The sequence below is a fragment of the Pelobates fuscus genome, chromosome 7, assembly GCF_036172605.1.
Source record: "Pelobates fuscus isolate aPelFus1 chromosome 7, aPelFus1.pri, whole genome shotgun sequence".
In the NCBI taxonomy this organism is placed as follows: Eukaryota; Metazoa; Chordata; class Amphibia; order Anura; family Pelobatidae; genus Pelobates; species Pelobates fuscus.
Genome location: NC_086323.1, coordinates 85,436,209 through 85,457,041, shown reverse-complemented (window position 1 = coordinate 85,457,041; position 20,833 = coordinate 85,436,209). Strand labels below are relative to the sequence as shown.

The following is a 20,833-nucleotide window of genomic DNA, read 5'->3' as shown; positions in this document are numbered from 1 at the left end:
TCACAGGCTTCTGCTACCAGTTTCCTTAACTTGGGGGAAGGAAGTAGTAAAGGCTATGGCATTGATAGATTCCGGTGCTGCTGAGAATTTTATCGACCAAGCCTTTGCTAGTAAGAACAATTTCCCATCCCAGCTAAGGGAGACACCTTTGGCCGTTGAGGCCATAGATGGTAGACCACTACTAGACCCTGTTATCTTTCGTGAGACCATACCCATTAATTTAAATGTTGGTATCCTACACGTGGAGAATTTATCTCTTCTGCTCATTTCGTCTCCTTCCGTTCCCATAGTTCTGGGGTACCCATGGTTGAAAAAACATAACCCTATTATCGATTGGGAGTTAGGAGAGATACTCTCGTGGGGCCAGGGCTGCCAGGATCGGTGTTTGTGCAAGGTTTCTCCATTAGCTAATATTAACATACCGGAGAATCCTACTCAGTCCACAGAAAGACAAATACCAGACCTTTACCTAGACTTAAGGGCAGTGTTTGACAAGAAGAATGCCGATTCTTTGCCTCCACACAGGTCATTTGACTGTAAGATTAAGCTTCTACCCGGCACTATGCCTCCGAGGGGCCATGTATATCCTTTGTCTGTTCAGGAAAACTCGGTTCTAGAGGAGTATATTCGGGAGAATTTAGAAAAGGGATTCATCAGGAGGTCTTCTTCTCCGGCCGGGGCTGGGTTCTTTTTCATTAAGAAGAAGGATGGCACGCTGAGACCTTGTATCGATTACCGAGGCTTGAATAAAATAACTGTCAGAAATGCCTATCCTATCCCACTGATTACCGAGTTATTTGATCGTCTTAAGGGCTCCAAAATCTTCACCAAGTTAGATCTCAGAGGGGCTTACAATTTGGTGAGAATCCAGCAAGGTCACGAGTGGATGACGGCATTCAATACCCGGTATGGCCATTACGAATACACTGTGATGCCATTTGGACTATGCAATGCTCCTGCAGTATTTCAAGATTTGATTAATGAGGTACTTAGGGAGTTTCAGCATGATTGTGTTATCGTTTACCTGGACGACATACTAATACACTCTAAGGAGATTGAGACTCACCATAGACAGGTCAGAAAGGTATTACACAAGCTGCTGCAACATGGTCTATATTGCAAATTGGAGAAGTGCAGTTTTGATCAGTCTCAGGTAGACTTTCTTGGATACGTGATTTCTGGGGAAGGTTTTAAAATGGATCCTGTAAAACTTCAATCTATTTTAGACTGGCCCTTGCCCAAAGGACTCAAGGCTATCCAAAGGTTTATTGGTTTTTCCAACTACTATAGGCGCTTCATTAAAGGATACTCCTCTATCATTGCGCCTATTACCAATATGACCAAACAAGGGGCTGATACTAAGTTCTGGTCTAAGGAGGCTCTGGGTGCTTTCAAGACTCTCAAGGAACTTTTTGCCTCGGCTCCCATTCTAGTCCATCCTGATACGACTCTGCCTTTCTTGCTCGAGGTCGATGCCTCTGAGACAGCAGTTGGGGCTGTTCTGTCTCAAAGGTTAGGGGTGGATAAACCGTTACACCCTTGTGGTTTCTTCTCTAAGAAATTTTCTGGGCCTGAGAGCAGATATGACATCGGGGAAAGGGAACTGTTAGCAGTCATTAAAGCCTTAAAGGAGTGGAGACATTTGTTGGAGGGGACCCTACACCCTATTACGATTTTGACGGACCACAAAAACTTGTCCTATATTGGGGAGGCTAAGCGCTTATCCTCTAGACAAGCTCGTTGGTCCTTATTCCTGACTCACTTCAATTATGTACTGACTTACAGACCTGGTTCTAAAAACTCTAAAGCCGATGCATTATCTCGCCAATATGAACCTTCTACTGTACCTGAACCAGTTCTTTCTTCTATAGTTCCGAAATGCAATATCATTGCTAATACGAATCTCAGGATTCATTCTCCATTATTGGCCGAGATCATTAAGTTGCAACATCTAGCACCTAAACAGACTCCTGCGGGCCGTCATTTCGTTCCTCCTGCTCTTCAACTGGAACTTTTACAGTGTTTACATAATAGCAAGATGGCGGGACATCCTGGTATTCGCAAGACTTACGCGTTGATCTCTAAGGACTTCTGGTGGCCTGCTTTACGGAGGGATGTTGAGGAGTTCATCGCTGCATGTGAAGTTTGTACTAAAACCAAACAACCCCATACGCTTCCATGTGGACTCCTGCAACCCTTGGAGGTTCCAGAGAAACCATGGTCCTGTTTGGCCATGGACTTTATTGTCGATCTACCTATCTCTAAAAGACAGACTGTTATCCTCACCGTGGTTGACAGGTTTACTAGGATGGCACACTTCATTCCCCTGCCTAAACTTCCGTCTTCTCCCGAATTGGCAGAGATATTCGCCAAGGAGATTTTTCGCCTACATGGGATACCCTCTCAAATTGTATCGGACAGAGGCTCCCAATTTGTTTCCCGCTTTTGGAGGTCCTTCTGCTCTCAACTTGGTATTAAATTAAACTTTTCTTCTGCCTATCATCCTCAGTCTAACGGAGCTGCTGAACGTACCAACCAGAAAATTGAACAATATTTACGATGCTTTGTTTCTGAACACCAGGATGATTGGGTCGGTTTGATTCCTTGGGCGGAGTTTGCACACAACAATCTCGTTTGCGATTCTACTCATTCAAGCCCCTTCTTCATGAATTATGGTTTTCATCCGTCTATTCTTCCTTCGGATTCTCCTTCCCAGGGGGTGCCGTCGGTTGATGTTCATGTTGCCAATTTGAGGAAGTTGTGGGATCAAACTCGACAAATCCTTGTGCACAACTCTATGTTGGTCAAGAAACACGCTGATAAACGTAGAAGGGCGGCTCCGGTCTTTGTTCCAGGTGATAGGGTATGGCTGAGCACGAGGAACATCCGTTTAAAAGTGCCCTCCATGAAGTTCGCTCCTCGGTATATTGGACCCTACAGGGTGCTGACCCGTATCAATCCGGTTGCGTATCGTTTAGCTCTTCCTAATACCTTACGCATTCCGAACTCGTTTCACGTTTCATTGCTGAAACCACTCATATGTAACAGATTTTCCTCCACAATAGCCCCTCCTCGCTCCGTTCAGGTGGAGGGTCAGGAGGAGTATGAGGTCAACTCTATTATTGATTCTCGAATCTCCCGGGGGAGAGTACAATATCTGGTTGATTGGAAGGGATATGGTCCTGAGGAGAGGAGTTGGGTACCTCAGGAGGATGTTCATGCTCCCCGTCTCCGCAGGGCGTATCACTCTCGCTTCCCATCTCGTCCCGGTTCATTCCGCCCGGTGGGCGTATCTGAGAGGGGGGGTACTGTCAGGGTACCTGTGGTCTCTACCTCCAAAAGAGGTAGAGACTTAGCTGTTCCACCATTCAGACGGTCTGATGACTCCCTTCCCTGCGGTATATCCGGTCATGCAAGGCCGGCCGCGAGGGAGTGACTGCCTTTTACACCATCTAGGCAGGAAGTCATCATCAGGACACTCCCCCGGATCGACCTGTCAGTCAATTGCTGCAGGACCAATCAGGACGTCTCGGAGGTGTGGTTACTGCTCTGAACAGGGTATTTAACAGAGCTTCCTTCATTAGCTCATTGCCCTGTCGTGGTTCTAGCTTGTTCTAGTCACTCAGTGCTTGTGTTTTCTATTATCCCTTTTGGTTTTGACCCGGCTTGTTTACCTTACTCTGCTTATCTCTGTTACCCTTGATTCGGCTTGTCTCTCGCTTACCTGTCTTCTGTTACCCTCGACCTCGGCTTGTCTTTGACCATTCTATACTGTACTACTTACGTTAGTCCGGCCATTCTAAGGTCCGGTATACGTATCTGGCTACTGTTTGTACTCTGCGTGTTGGATCCCTGTCCCGATCCTGACAGTGTAGTAGTGGATCCTCGTTATTGTGTCCCTTGGTGTAGAGGGAGGGAGCTGTCGAGGTCTAGGCAGCCTGTGGGTCCTATCCAGCAGCAGTGCCGAGTCTGGGAGATCGGGGACCAGTAAGTGAAACAGGGCCTGGACATATGCGGCCAGATCCTTAGGGCCAACCTCCTCTGGTATGCCACGGATTCGGACGTTGTTTCTCCGATCTCTGTCTTCGTGGTCGGCGAGTTTGCTTATTATAGAAGCGACTTTTGCGTCTAAGAGATCGTAGGCGTCAGCCACATTATTATGTGCAGTAATAATTTCCTCGGTTTTGTTCTCGAGGTAGTCTGTACGTTCCCCCAACGCCTGTACATCAGCTCTAATATCCTTCGCCAATTTTGCAAAATCGGCTTGCAAAGATGTTTGTAAATCCTTCAACATTCTTTGTATCGATGAATCAGTGGCTGGGAGTTCTCGTTGAGAAATCGTAGTGCTATCGCTACGGCCTGAACTCGAGGCCGGGGATACTGGCCTATCCGCGCCATTTTGTGTGCGGCGTGGCGGCGAGGACATCGCCGTAATCTGAAGCGAAGAAGTTTCTTTCAGCTTGGGTTTTTTGGAAGATCGTTGAGCCATGATGGCGGGTAGGTACCTGGGTAGGTATAGTGTTCCTCAGAAGAGTAATCTTTCAAGTTATGCTGGTGTAATCGCTGTATTAGGGGAATCTCGCTCGGAGCTGATCACTCACACGTCCGACTCCATGAGCGGTCAGACCACGCCTCCTGACAAAACCTTTTTAAGAATTAGTAGGAATATCTATATGGCTCTATTACCTGCAAAATGTAAGGACAATCCCATACATAGGGAATAAACCATATAGACAGAGTCATATTATTGAGTTAAATACATTAACCATTTTACTATTTTATACAGTAAGCTAATAAAAGAAAAGTTAAAACGGTGTAAATAAACATAGAGGGATTTTTGAAATGCAATATATACACAAAATGTCTCTATTATCCTAAATTTTTCTGGGATTTGTGCCATCTATCAAATAAATAAAAATAATAATTCAATATGTAAAAACAAATTTGTAGCGAATGTGTTAAATATCAAAATCAAAATAAACACTTCCAAAAGTATTGGAAATTAAAATGTCATATTTGGACATTTATTTGTAGTCTGATACATTTCTATGTATTATGTTTTTTCTAGATCCCTCATTCTATGTGCAACGAGAGATGCCCACCTGGGTACAGAAAAGTGAATCAGAGAGAAGCAATATGCTGCTATTCTTGTGTTCAGTGCTCACCTGGTGAAATATCCAATCAAACTGGTATGGAAGGCTCACTGATATTTTTGCATTATATACCTGTATGTGTCAGTTTTATGTTTCTTTGATTAATAATGTCTCTTTAAATCTTTCTTGCCATGGAACATTTTGTTTTAAAACTGTTGGAATAGTAGCACTTTAGATTCTTTTTTAAAACTCCTTATTTATGTAAACTTGACTACAGAAATTGAAAGTCCAATGTATACTTGATGTGAATTCTACAGTATAAGAAGCAAAATAATAAGAAAGAATCATAATAGGAAAGAGGAGCAAGTCACTACTGCAAGAGGAATACCTATAATTAGTGGAAGGAGGGACCTAGGTAAATTTTCCAGGGCAGGGAATTATAACATTTCTAAATTAAATTATTGCAGCAATCCCATAAATCCCCAGGTTTGTAGTATGAGGCCATGCAAAAATTGATTGTCAACCCAAGCATTAATCGATCAATTGATTGGCATTGGTTTGGGCTATTACAATTTGCAACGAGGGTACCTCCCCCATAAGCCAGCTAGCCGTAGGAACTCTATGTGAAGCCAAAGTGAATTTGTTAGATATTTTCTGTGCAAGAGACAGTGGTCAATCTATAAGTCAAGAGAGCAGAAAGGCCCAAGGATCTAAGTCAAATGGTCTTAGAAACAAATATTGTAAAGGATACTCCCCAATTCTCTCCTAAAGTACAAATTGAAACAAATACAGACTATAGCCCAAACAGTTAGTGGATATTAATATAAAATACAAATTTATCCTTAGGATACACTGTAGAAAATAACAAAATTTCTCAATGTCATTTAAATAAATAAATGTAAAAGTTCAATCTACAAAAAATAAAAGGGGATCACCCATAGCATAATACTGTAAAACACCATATATTAGCATAAATATATATTGCTCTCACAAATTAAAAATTGATTGCGGGCAGAACTTTACATTTTAAGCAAAAAGACCTTTCTTCATCTTTATCCCAGATTCATCCATAATGGGAAAAGAGAGAAACACACACATAGTGCTGGACATTTAAAAGTAATTACAGGTTTGTCTAATGATTACACTCACAAGAGTTAAAGTAGTTAAAAGTCCATCAAGATTTCTGTCTTCCATTCTTAGGAAGCTAGCTTCAATCCCCAGGAAACAAAAAAAGTGAAGAAGCAAAAATGGGTTGCGCTTGTGCCTCGGTTTGCATGTCCACTTTAGCACCACCCTGAATTGCCATAAGCCAACCATGTGCATGCCATACACAGAAAAGCTCCTGTTATTGTTTGTCCCATGTATCACATCTGTGCGGTTTAAGTCTCTCTTTGATTCACAACTATGGATGACGTCTTTCTGTTGTTTTGGGAACGTCATGTGCGTTACACTTGCATTCCACTTATGGCCCAAATCACGTTCCCTATGTGTTTCATTAGTTCGAGTGATCAGATACAGTACTTGCAATCTCGATGGACATAAGGTAGAACAGAAGATTCTCATATGGGAAATATGAATTAAATTATTAAATCCAAATTAGAGATATTAAAAAGGAACCTATTCTAACACTTTGTGAAAAAAGAATAAGATGCAAGTCTAAAAGTGTATAAAACATGGACAAAAATGTAAATATCTATATAAAAGTAGGAAACGGGTGTTTTAATTGGAGAAAAGGGTTGGGGATTGTAAAAATAATAACATGAAATAATAAGAATACAAATTAAAATATAACTAATATAAAAAAAAAAAATTCAAAAACCAGACCATATCAAAGTCAACATTTAAGCCTACTGGATGCATGAACTTCATTGTGTAAATTCAGAAGCCTTGTCTTCATTTCATAACTATGTCCCTTTCTTCCAATGTCACTCTCTTAATACCTGTGCAAATAAAATTATTAAAATCAAAAGATGTACATTGATTACTATGCACTGGTATAGAGTGTGTAGTCATTTTTTTTTTTATTATGTTATAGTATATTTATTGCAAACAAATTTCCTATTCATTATTTTCTCCATTCTCATAATTTGTACATTCAATGATATAATAAATAATTTACATTATTTGCTGTCATTCAGTATTGTACAATGTGTTAATTTATCATATTTATAGAAAGGACAATGAAATAACAACATTTAGAGTAACATTAAATTCATACATACCACCATGCATAGGATCCGAGGAGGAGGAGGTTCTAATCCGTAAATGGCTGAGGATTTACGATTATTTATCCAAATATGAAACAATTAATTGTTCTCAAAGTTTATAGCTTTATAATTTTTCAGGGGTAACCACAAGGTTTAACATTTTTCCACTGCTACATTCCATTCTGTATTGATATAGAATTTTAGTTGCAAAGAAAATACGAGTTATTAAATATTCTTGAGACTTATTGCAAGATGAGAAATCTATATTCCATAAAAACCTATATGGAGTAAATTTGTCACTGTTAAATACATTTTGTAAACCTAATGTAATTTGTGATTCTAGAAATCTTAATTAGTCTAGTGGGGACTAGATACCATTTATATTTAAGTTTGTAGTGCATTTCCAACATAGAGATACAGTGAATATTGCAAGATTCTCTTTCATTCCCAACAACCATTCACTCATAGAAAATTGAGTGTGCAATTCATTTGCATAATGGGGAGGGTTTACTTATTTCAAGATCATCCAATTGATTATTATTAGAAATAAAAAGCTTCTGTATTTTGGAGAGTATATTTTTTGTTATGAGAAGAAGAAAATTTAAATAAATGATCTCCCCAGTAGTCATTTTTTTTTATATTGTTGCAATGTTCTAAAAATCTGTTTTTTAAAGCCCTCCTTGTTCTAACAACATACTGTGCACAACATCCACAGGTTAATAAATAAACCACAATGGTTGTGGTGCATTATATGTGGTGTTTAATCTTAAAAGTTTTTCCAGTGTGATTACTTTTAAAACCCTGGGTCTTCTTAGGAAGAAATTTGCAGCCTTTGCAAGAACAACATTTAAAAAAACCTCTATTAAGAGGTTCCTCTTTAATGCATGCTCCAAAAGTACTCGGTGCTAAAATGTTCTTAAAATTCGTACTTTTTTTTAAAATCATTTTCAGTACTCAGGATAAAAAGTGCTTTTGGAAAATGTATCTTCCAAAGGCCAATGGTGCTCTATAATTTTCTTAATTTTAAAAGCTGTTTAGGCCCTACGCTCTGCCAAAGATCTTTGTCTACCCTCTGTTCGTACTCCCACCTCTGATGCTTGCCTTCAAGACTTCTCTAGGGCTGCCCTGGTTGCTCTCCTGCAACTGTTGTCAAAACACTAAGTCTTTAGTGAATACTATTCTATAAACCTACTTTTCTACTCTTACCCTTATCTTGTTTCCCCTACCCCTCTCTCTCTAGCATGTAAGCTCATTAAGCAAGGCCCTCAATCCCTCTGTTCCTGTGCATCTAACTTGTCTGGTTACAATTACGTGGTAGTCCAACTGATTGTACAGCGCTGTGGAATTTGTTAGTGCTATATAAATAATAATAATAATGATGATAATAATAACAGAATTGATCGATAAAAGAAAATTCTAGTTGTTTATTGCAGGAAGAATTAAATGTTTTCTAATCACTTAAGATCTTATTCCTATCCATGTTATTCACTTGTGTAATCTCATCTTCTAGAAAAGTATCAGAATAGCCTTTTTCTAAAACCTTTTTTTTTATTCTTTGTCCTTTAAAACACTTTTCATCCATGCAATTAATTTTTATCCTAGTAAATTGGCTTCTGGGAACTCCATGAAGCCAATAAGGATGATGACTGCCCCTACTATGAATGAAACAATTTGCATCTGTAGGTTTAAAAAGATGTTTTGGTTTTAATTTGTAAATACTCTACAGAAATAGGTAAATCTAAAAAAAAAAACCTTTATTGTCTATTTTGGGGTAAAAACTAAGGATTTGTCGTTATCATTTATATATGTAGTAAAATTATGTAAATTCCCCACAGAGCCTTTTCAAATAATTAAAATGTCATCAATATATCTTCTCTAGAGCATCAAGTTTGTGTCAAATGGATTATTGGACCACATATTAGTGGTTTCCCAGCTATCTATAAATTTATTTGCATAGTTTTGTGCAAACTTGGTGCCTATATATGTTTCCTTTACTTGGGGCAACAAACAAATCGGTAGTAAAGATTAAGAAATTTTGAGTCAAGATGAATTTAATGCCTTACAATAAAAATTTACTAAAAAGAGGGGAGATATTTGCATCTTGTTCTAAAACACATTTAACTGCTAGAATTACTTTCTCGTGGTCTATGATAATGTAAAGCGATGTGACGTCAAAGCGTGCCTCCTCCCTCCATTCAATATAATCCAGTTTTTGTATAAGATTTTTTGTATCTTTGAGATTTGATTTTGCGCCTTGTGTGTATTTTTGGAGGAAGACGTCTATATATTCAGACAACCTTGACATCAGATAATTAATTATAATTGGCCTTAATAATTAGTTGTGTAATTGACTTGTGCACCTTAGGGAAAAAGTAAAAAGTCGCAATCTTTGGAAAGTCAATAAATAAAGATGAAAAAAACCTTCTTGTCCATAACATAAGTTTCTCCATATTTAGACAGTAAGATTATAAGCTCATTATTAAAAGATTGATTTGGATTTCTCTCCAATGTAACAAAGGTGAAATTATCAACCAAAAGTCTGTTTGCTTCTTGTAAATATATTTTTGGGCAGACATGAAAACTGTACCCCCCACCCTTGTCTGTACTTTTTATAACAATATACCGTATTTAATTGAATCTAATGCAACATCGAATCTAATGCGCAGTTTTTGAAACCTGGAAGCTGAAAAATGTTTTTGTTGGCGAATGTAATGTGCCCTTAAACGAGAAGATACTACCATACAACATTGTGCTACAATGAAAATGTTTATTGCCATATTCCATAGTAACATTTATGGTATTTAAATTTTAGTGTTACATGTTAAATCTATTCTTTCTTAAGCTCACTTTTAGGAGTGAAATTTGCCTGTGTGAATTCACCAGTTTTAATGCATCTGTGTAAATTCGCCTGTTTGAAATTACCTGTTGTCTGTGTGAATTTGCCAGAAAATTTCAAATGTTGCCTCAAATGTAATGCGTCATTAAAATCTAATGCACATTCAAATTTGGGGAACTTTATTTTCCAAAAAAATGTGAGCATTAGATTAAATACAATATTTCCTATTCTTTAAATTCTTTAAAATGTAATTTTCTTTTTCTGTCAAGTTAAAGTTTATAGTCAAATATATTAATATCCCTATTTATCATTTTTGAAAATTGTCTCTATTTGGCTCCCCTTTTCATAAGGGCAAAATGAGGATTTAACTCTAAAAAAATATAAAAATAAAGTTCCCTTTAAAGTGTATTCCTTTTCATAAAAACACTTTTATTTTATTTTTTATTGAAGAAACTCTTCAAAGACATTTTCCGAGGGCGTGGGTATGACTGAATTTTTGTGTGTATGGGAGAGTGTACATAAGTAGGTTAGTAGGGGCAGTTATTATTTATAAAGTACAATGGTGATCAGATGGTAGTTCTTCTTAAAAAGACTTCTAAAAGAGTATATCCCACTGCACTCAAGTCCGACCACCCTTTCTTAATCTATTTTTATTTTTAATTTCAGATATGGAAACTTGTTTGCTGTGTCCAGAAGATGAATATCCTGATATTGCTCAAGTCACTTGTCTGCCAAGAACCATTGATTTTTTATCCTACCATGAACCTCTTGGTGCAACATTAGCATCATTTGTAGTAATTTTATTTTTTATCACAGCTGCCGTACTTGGTATTTTTATAATGTACAGACATACACCCATAGTACGAGCCAATAATAGGTTTCTAAGTTACATCATTCTCTTTTCCCTTATGCTTTCCTTCCTTCTTTGCTTGTTATTTTTTTGCTCACCTAGTAAGATCACATGCTTTCTGCAAAATGTTGTTTTAAACATAATCTATGCTGTGGTAGTGTCATCTGTTCTGGCAAAAACAATTACAGTTTTAGTAGCCTTTTTAGTTGTTAAGCCCGGGAGCAAATTCAGGCTATTTTTGAGATCCAGGGTATCCATCTTTATAGTTATGTTCTGTTGCTTTGGTGAAGTTGTAATCTGCTTGTGGTGGTTAACATCCTGGCCTCCATTCCCAGATAAAGACTCAAAGGCAGAAGTTGGTAAACTAATACTGCATTGTAATGTTGGTTATTTTCTTTTGTTTTATTTTGCTCTTGGTTATAATTGGTTCCTTGCACTTTGTAGTTTTATTGTAGCTTTTCTGGCCAAGCAGTTGCCAGATCTATTTAATGAGGCCCGTTATATCACTTTCAGTATGCTTGTGTTCTGCAGTGTTTGGGTTTCGTTTATCCCAGCATATATGAGCACCAAAGGGAAATCTATGGTTGCTGTAGAAGTATTTGCTATCCTGGCTTCCAGCACAGGGATTTTGGGATGTATATTTTTACCCAAGTGTTATATTATCATATTCAGGCCAAAATTAAATACTAAACAATCTTTATGCAGTACTGGTTTGTAATAAGTGTTTGTTTGTTTTATATTAGATTATTTTATAAAAAATAATTAATGCTAAACTATAGCAACACAGTACTTTAATAAATAATTAGAGCTACTAACGTTTAGCCCCTTAAGGACACATGCTGGAATTATTTTATCATGGATGTCCTTCCCTTATGGACCCGTGATGAAATGCAGTATTTTGCCACCAGTAGCGGTTTACATTTTGCTAACAGGGGAACACCAGGTATTATAAGATACCTGGGGCTCCTCTCTGTCAGCTGGGGCCAGAATTAGTGGCCTCATGCTTATTAAAGAGCTGTATGCAACACTCAAAGTGAGAGCTGCATACAGCTCTCTAAATAGACATTTAACCCCATTCCTGTGTCTACAATTGGTGAGAGCAGGGTTAAACCCTTGCTCCCACCAGGTAGACTGGAGTATCAATGAATAGACGAAATAATTAGATGTATACAGTGCTCAAAGTGAACACTGAATACAGCCTTTTAAAAGGGGTTATTTAAATCATTCAACTAGAAAATCTGGTGAGTTCATACCAGGGAGACCTGTGGCAGCCCTCTGTCAACTGGGTCCATATTTAGTAGCTCCAGACTGACAGATGGACTGTATGCAATGGTCAAAGTTAGCATTGCAAACAGCCCTTTAAATTAATTTAAATTGATTATGCTGAGCTGCAGTGATTCTAGACTACAAGCAGGCTAATAGACACTCCCAGTGTCTCCCTGCAATGCTTAACCAGCTTCCCAGCACTGATCAGTGTGATTGGCAAAGGAGCTTCAGCATGAGAAAGAGATCTTTCTGTTATGCTGAACACAGCCAGTAGATGTCTGTCAAAGACCACTCTCCACTGATTAAACTTAGAAAAGAGTACTAATATTAGCAAAGAGAAATCCATAGTATAAGAATAATGGTTAGGTTTAGAATTAGGTTATGCATTATGATTTGGATTAGGTTTGTATGAAGGTTAGGATTAAGATTAGGGTTTAATTTAGGCTAAGGTTAGGACCACAAATTAAATCCCTCTGCTGAATTTTACGAAGGGAATGCCTCTGGTGACATCATCAGAAGGAATCCCTCTATAACTATTGCTAGGATTAGGTTTAGGAATAAGGTTAGGGTTATGATTAGGGTTAGGCCTAAAGTGAGGCTTAGGATAAGGATTAGAATAGAATAAGGGATATTGCTACTTTGCAAAGGTATATGTATATATGTGGTATTGTACTCATGTTGCTGAGTCAAGTTAAGGGAATTTTATTATAGTAGATCACATGACATTTTGAAAACAAGCAACAATATACAATGTGTACATAAACATTATAAAACAAACATGGTGTAGAAATGGCACCTAAATAAAGCACAAAATACATCATGCTAGAGTCCACATCTGCATATTGGTAAACATTTATTGAGTAATTTAAACATGTGATCTGCTAAAATGCACCATAGACCCACCTATAATTAGCTAATTGTGTTTATTTTTTTTTTTTTTTTAAACTGCACTGGGCAGGTTTTAAATCCAACCCTGTATTTTCACAAAAATGTAATAAAGCAGTTCATTCTGTACACAGGAGATATAGCTGAGGTATATCTAGTGATTGCTATTACAGTAGAACATATCAAGTTTACAAAATAACCAATAAATTGCAATGTGCATGTAAAAACAGACAGAAATAATTCATATCCATCTATCAAGATTCTAACTGGAAATCTAAATTAACCAGGCCTCTTATATGGTACTTGAAGAGATAATGGCAACGTCATACATGGGGTTTACTCAGAAAAGAAAGCTAAGCATAATTTAGGGTTTTGTATAGGAGTAGCACACACCATATGAAATACATATTTTAAAAAACCTTGTGTGTGTGTAAAAAAACAAAACCAGAAAAAACAGACAATTTTACTACAATTATAGCAGATATTGGCTATCAAATAGTAAAAAGTGGCAAAATACCGTGTGATGTCTACTTTATATAAAATATACTTTTGTGTGGCAATTTTGTTTTTCTGTGATGGATGTTAAACTTGAAATACAAACATATCATATTCTAAAATTGTTCCACACTGAAATCCCAGACATATGATGTACTCTGTAAATCAGGACAAATAAATTAATTTATGTTGAATTACTTTTCTTAAGCTGCATTATTGTTGCCCATATGTCATATCAAATTAAAGTCGATATTGCACCTTTCAAAAACCGTTTATAATATGTGTTGGAGAAATTAACAAAATGAAAATTGCTGCTGAACAAATACATATCCCTATATTAAACTGTGATCTTTCAGCTGTTTAGTAGATCACCCCATTAATTATTATGCTTATGTATGTTATAGGAAGCTGATTTTGCTCTTTCTCCTGTTTAATACATAGCTCCCTAATTTGGTATCCTTAAAATGGCAATCCCAGATGTGCGGACGCTTGCACGGCTCAGGAGGCAGGGCATGAGGGGCGGAGTGTGACCGATGACCATATGTAGCCACGTTTTGTGGAGAGAGTCTCGGAGGTTTGATGCTGAGGATTGAGGAACAAATGAAGTGAGCAGGGAAAGCGGCAGGCAACAGAACTTCTCTGGCGGTCCGGGAGTAGGGGCATAACGTCTCCATCTCCAAGGCTCTGTGAGAGGAAGTGCAAAAGGAGTGAAACTGGATGAAGGGGCCCTGAAAGATAATTGGAAATAAAACGTTTCTCCCTTTTAATTATATAAAAGAAGTTAGCAATATGCTATTAGCAAATCTAGCCAATTTATATGATCTCAATTGAAACATGGGATTATAAATCAAAAGCAAAATAAGGGTTTGTGTGAGTGCTCCAAAATAGCCCTAGTACCAATTACGGGAGAGTGATATGACTCTTATGTATACTAAATATATTCCATCAGATAATGCCGTGTGTAAACCAACATGTCTACTGACCGTTGTCTCTCAGAGGTCATTAAGTGAAAAACAAAATCAATTAAAAAAGTGTAAATTCAATCCAATGAGTAAATACACGATTTATAAACTAAAAAGAATATAATAAAATAATAGGAACAATAAAGAATTCCATATAAACAATTCCATGAACGATTTAATCAGGGTAAACAATTCATAAAGCCATCTGGACTACTATGAGAGTGTGCAAAAATACATTTATTGATTTATAAAATAAGTGTACTAAAAAGCTTAGTGGCACTTCCGTTATTGGCAGGAAGGCAATTACTGCAGACACCGCGAGATGAGGATGATTACCGTATATACTCGAATATAAGTCAAGTTTTTCAGCACATTTTTTGTGCTGAAAAACCCCAACTCGACTTATACTCGAGTCAATTGTCTGTATTATGGCAACTTACATTGCCATAATACAGATAGGACCGCCGGGCTCATTCCAAGCCCGGCGGTCCTGTTGGGGGCTGGCAGGAAGATGTTACTTACCTTTCCTGCAGCTCCTGTCAGCTCCCTTCTCTCTCCTCCGGTCTGTGCAGCTCCCACTGTAACTCTCACGAGAGCTGCGGGGTCACAGCGTTGCCACGGTTTACCGTGGCAACGCTCCGCGCGGCCGCGAGACTTATAGTGGGAGCTGACCGGACCGGAGGTGAGAGAGAAGGGAGCTGACAGGAGCTGCAGGAAAGGTAGTAACAGCTTCCTGCCGGCCCCCTCCTACACAGCCCATCCACTGGACCACCAGGGAGTGAGAGCCCCCCTCCCTGGCCAGGTAACAAGCAGGGAGGGGGGACAGAAATAAATAACATTAAAATTTAAATAAAACATAAAAATATGAATAATATTTAAAAAAAAATATGTAAAAAACTAAAATAATAATATTTAAAAAATAATAATGTAAAAATAAAATATTAAAAATATAACAAAATATGGTCTTACCGCACACAAACACTTTACTCTGAATGCATCCCACATAGAAACTAGCAGAAAGGTGTTGTACCGCTGGTATATGGTACCAACCAGGCTACACAAAACAGATAGAGGCAAGTCAGCTGACTGCTGGAGATGCAAAAAAGCAGCGGGTACAATGACCCACATATGGTGGTCATGTCCGGCGCTCAAATCATTTTGGGAGGGCATATCAAACGCCATAAAGGAGGCAACAGGTACTGTACTGCCTCACACACCAGAAACGTACCTACTACTGGTAATGCCACAAAAAATGCATAAGGATGACCAATATTTAGCCTACCACACAATTATTGCAGCACTCACAACAATTGGTAGAACATGGCTAAATACAAACCCCCCTAGCGTTGACCAATGCTTCAACTCAATAGACACCACTAAGAAATACGAAATAAAAGCACGACGATTACAGACCACAAACAAATACTGAAAAGTGATCGACCCCCCTCTCCCTGCCCCCCTCTCTTCCCCCCCCCCATTCCCCTTATTATGTTATATTTGTCAGTTATTATGTTTGTCAGCTAGATGGGAAACGGGAACAGTTGCAGACTTATGTGTGACATTCGCTTGTATGTCCCTGAAATGTACTTGATGACAACATGATATGCTTCTGATGTAAGCTTTATTCGATGTAACTGTACTCGCTATCTACACAAAAAATTCAATAAAATATTAAATATATAAAAATATAACAAAAGAAATATTAAAATAATAATAATTAAAAAATAATAATAAAAATGCCCACCCCCCACCAAGGCTCTGCATCACACACACACACTGCATTCATACACACACACACACACACACACACACACACACACACACACACACACTAAATTCATACACACACACACTGCATCACACACACACTGCATCACACATACACTGCATTCATACACACACACACTGTATTCATACACACACAACGCATTCATACACACACACAGCATTCATACACACACACCGTATTCATACAAACACACTGCATTCATACAAACACACTGCATTATAAGCACACACACACACACACACACACACACACTGCATTCAATATATACACACACTGTAAATAAATATTCAATTAATATAATTTTTTGGGGATATAATTTTATTTAGAAATTTACCAGTAGCTGCTGCATTTCCCACCCTAGTCTTATACTCGAGTCAATAAGTTTTCCCAGTTTTGGGGGGTAAAATTAGGGGTCTCGACTTATATTTGGGTCGACTTATACTCAAGTATATACGGTAAGTTACGATAAGCAGTCTGGTGGAAATGGTTTCAATATCTGTGTAACACAATGCCTCCCCATCCATCTGTAGTCTGGTGAAGAATGTTTCAACAGATTATTTTTTCCCTTGTGCTATATCTCCTAATTTATGGGCTAGTTCCTCTGTCTTCACTATAGCCCATTCTCTCATTGCAGTGACATAGCATGCTCCAGATGCAGACTTGGTTCTAAACCATTCATCTGTTTGCATGTTGCTTCTTCTGAGGTTATCTTCATGGGCATCGGTATATTTTGCAATTATTCCAGCCGAAATGGGGCCAGCTTTTAGGGCAACAATCTGTTTTAAATCCATCCAAGTACACTGGTAAGTAGCTTGAATGGTGGATAGAGACTGGACTAGAGCTTAAGGGGGCCTTTTCTACATCTGGCCACTGCTGTATTATTGCCAGTTGTTCACTGGGTGTCCAGGGCTTATATTCTTCCCAGTATTGGATACCTGAGCTCGGCTGTCTCTTCTCATGGTATACGCTCTCAACTTTGGGCATCATGGGAGTAATAAATTGTGGAGACAATGGCCCCACTGGGGTGTCTAGGGGGTCAACTAGGGGTTCCCTTAAGTCTGGTGGACTACCCTCGTCCTCTAATAAACCCATAGGTCTTACTGGGGCAGCTGGGGAACCATATGAAGACCCACTGCGTAATATTACTGGAAAGAGAGGTTCAGATTTCTGTAAAAGGGCCAATATGGGAGCTTGGGGTTTAGCAAAACCACAACTTGTACACTTTCCTGCCCCCAAGAATTTGTCACTTTGCACCATGGACAGATCCAATATTCTTTCTGACTAGTGGTAGCAGAACCAAGAGATGCCTGATCTTGGGAAATCGCCTGGTCTTTAGGGATCAAAGGAATCCTTGCCTTACCTGGGTAAGGGGGTGGGTTTACAATATTTTTCCCAGGATCTTGCCTACTCTGGGACCCTAGAGGTCCAAAACATTGATAATATGGTATACCTTTTCTGGTGGTTTCTCTACAACCACATTTAGTTAATTCAACTGCAGTATCATGCCATTTTTGGGCTACTAAGTCATTATCTTCTAACCATCCTCTGTAATTTGCCATAAATTTCCTCCATATATGTGGGTCTAGAGTGTCAGCTTTCTTAAGTAACTTTTTAATTTTCTTAAAAGCTCCTTGTCCTCTGTTATGCTTGACTATAGTCAAAGCTGTAAATTCCTCCTGAGTGCTCTGAGAGCTACCCATCTTAATACTTGTAAGGGTTAATTACACACATTGTGTGTATATAATGAAGAGTGTGTGTGTTTATGTGAATGCAGAGTGTGTGTGTGTATATAATGCAGAGTGTGTGTTTGTATGAGTGTGTGTGTATATAATGCAGTATGTGTTTGTATGAGTGTGTGTGTTTGTATTAGTGTGTGTGTGTGTGTATAATGCAGAGTGTGTGTATGAGTGTGTGTGTATATAATGCAGAGTGTGTGTTTGTATGAGTGTGTGTTTGTGTGTGTGTAGTGTGTGTGAACTTGGTGGGGGGAGGGCATTTTTATTATTTTAAATTTTTTTATTTTAATATTTAAAAAAAAATTTTTTTTTTTTAATTTTAGTATATTTTATTTTATTTAATTTTTTTTAAAATTTTAATATTTAATTTTTTTTTTAATTGTAATATCATTATAATTTTTTTTGTCCCTCCTCCCTGCTTGATACATGGCCAGGGAGGGGGGCTCTCATTCCCTGGTGGTCTAGTGGTTGGGCTGTGTAGGAGGGGGGCTGGCAGCAAGCTGTAACTAACCTTTCCTGCAGCTCCTGTCAGCTCCCTTCTCCTGCGCTCCGGTCAGCTCCCCTGTAAGTCTCGCAGTCTGAGTGCCGCGCGGAGCGTTGCCACGGTAACCCGTGGCAACACTCTGACCCTGCGGCTCTCGCGAGACTTACAGTGGAGGAGAAGGGAGCTGACCGGAACGGAGGAGAGAGAAGGGAGCTGACAGGAGCTGCAGGAAAGGTAAGTTACAGCTCGCTGCCAGCCCCCAACAGGACCGCCGGGCTTGTAATGAGCCCAGCAGTCCTTGTCTGTATTATGGCAATGTAAGTTGCCATAATACATACAGTGACTCGAGTATAAGTCGAGTGGGGGGTTTTCAGCACAAAAAATGTGCTGAAAAACTTGACTTATACTCGAGTATATACGGTAGATCCAATTTCATCTTTGTTATATTCAGTGGAACCCAAATAGCTTCAAGTGCACTTGAAGAAGCGTGAATTAGAACTCAGACGTGTGTTGGTTATCAAAATAAGCCTCGGACCTTTATTTTGTCAGTTGTGTTTTTATACATTAAAAAGTAAATGCTTACGTGCAAATACTCATAGAATGGTACTCGGAAGGGAGTGAAAGGGTGAAGGGAGTACAGATAAGACATAGGGATAAATGTCATGTACATATAACAGGTTCCAGGAAACAGACTGATTAGCTCAGGTGTGGGCTATCTGCTCCCGGAACTAGGCATATATGGTCTTAAGTGTCGTTTTAAGCATTAAGCATTTCCTGAGTCCAAGTTAGCCAATTTTAATATAGGCTATCTAATATGACTCCTATAAGCTTGAACCTTGGAATCAAGGTAAATTCTTTCACAGTAGACAGGAACATATTTACAAATTGCATGCGTCGAGATGGAAGAAGCCACAGTACTTCGTTAATAAGATGAGGGAAAATTTGGGTTGCCTCCATCTCGAGCCACTTACAATGATCAGGATTTAAGTTGGAATTCGAACGCAGCTGCTGCGTTTTCTAGCATGGTATTAATGACAAATCCATATCCCCACTAACTATACATTTTTGCACTATGGATAACTTGATTCTGGATGGTTTCTTATGCAAAATAAATGTCAAAAGAGCAGAATGATTTTATTAAAGGAGTAGTAAGTGGAATGGCTCTAATAAAATATTTTGGGAAGTATATCAATCTTGACCAAATTAACCCTACCTAACCAAGACATTTCAAGATTACACAATGTCGCCATATCCATAAGTGCGATCCAGATCTCACCTCGGTTATAGACATGTATTTTAGACAGGTTCTTGCACAGGTTCAAACCATGGTATAAAGGAACAAGATCTTGAGTTTTACCATTATTTCATTTGTAATAAAAAATGTTGCCAAATTCCTGCAGGATAGACGTTACTGATGTAATTGAGGACAATGTTTTTTAAAGATTGCATAATATCATCTGCAAATAGGCCGAATTTATGAACTTTATCTCTGACTGCAATGTCCTCTCTCGCTGCACAGTTTCTTTTTTTTTGTGTGTAAATTCTTTATATCTTTTAAAGATATCTCGTTTATGATGTGGTACAGAAAGGAAGGTTTCAGGGTTTACAACATAATACATTGAACTTGTGCATTATACATTATGCTTCCTAGCTGTTCCTCTCCTCCTTCCCGCTAGTAATATTGATCATTATAGCAAGTACAGTGATGCTACGCGTAGTGAGTACAACTAATGAGTAGCATCTATTGAGTGGTTTGATCATGAGATAATGTTTAGTCAGGCAAGTGCCGTCAGTTCGTCATACGGTTTTCCGTGGGAAAGTTTGTTTAGGGTCTCGTAGGGTCTGCGTCTCCGGATGAGATGTCTAATGTAGTGTAGTCGGGCGTGCGGGTGGTGCAAGGTGACGTTAGTTCTCTTCCCCTAGGTAGTTCACGTGTTGCGTTTGGTTTAGCTGATTATCAGCGTCCAGTTAGTCAGGAATGCGTGTGAGTGCCTTTCAACATCTTGTAGCGCTCCATCCCCTAGGCTTCCTGTCGCGCTCCTCCCTGCGTCCTTGTATGTGATAGGTAAGTATACCATGGTCTCCAAAGTTCAACATGTGAAGCACTCTTTACTAGCAGTTCCGTGTATTTCGCTTACGCCCTGTGTATATCCTCCACTCTCAGCAACCATTCTGCATTGCTGACGGGGTTGATTCTGCTTCCACCTGGCTGGGATTAATGCCTTGGCTG

At 38.7% G+C, this 20,833-nt stretch overlaps 1 protein-coding gene across 1 annotated transcript; it reads left to right on the top strand.

Moving 5' to 3' along the window:
* Positions 1-4,490: 4,490 nt before the first annotated feature.
* LOC134569167 (vomeronasal type-2 receptor 26-like) lies at positions 4,491-11,704 on the top strand. Its single transcript, XM_063428080.1, has 3 exons — positions 4,491-4,556; positions 5,069-5,189; positions 10,803-11,704. The coding sequence occupies exons 1-3, from the start codon at positions 4,491-4,493 to the stop codon at positions 11,702-11,704; spliced, it is 1,089 nt and encodes a 362-aa protein (XP_063284150.1).
* The last annotated feature ends 9,129 nt before the right edge of the window (positions 11,705-20,833 follow it).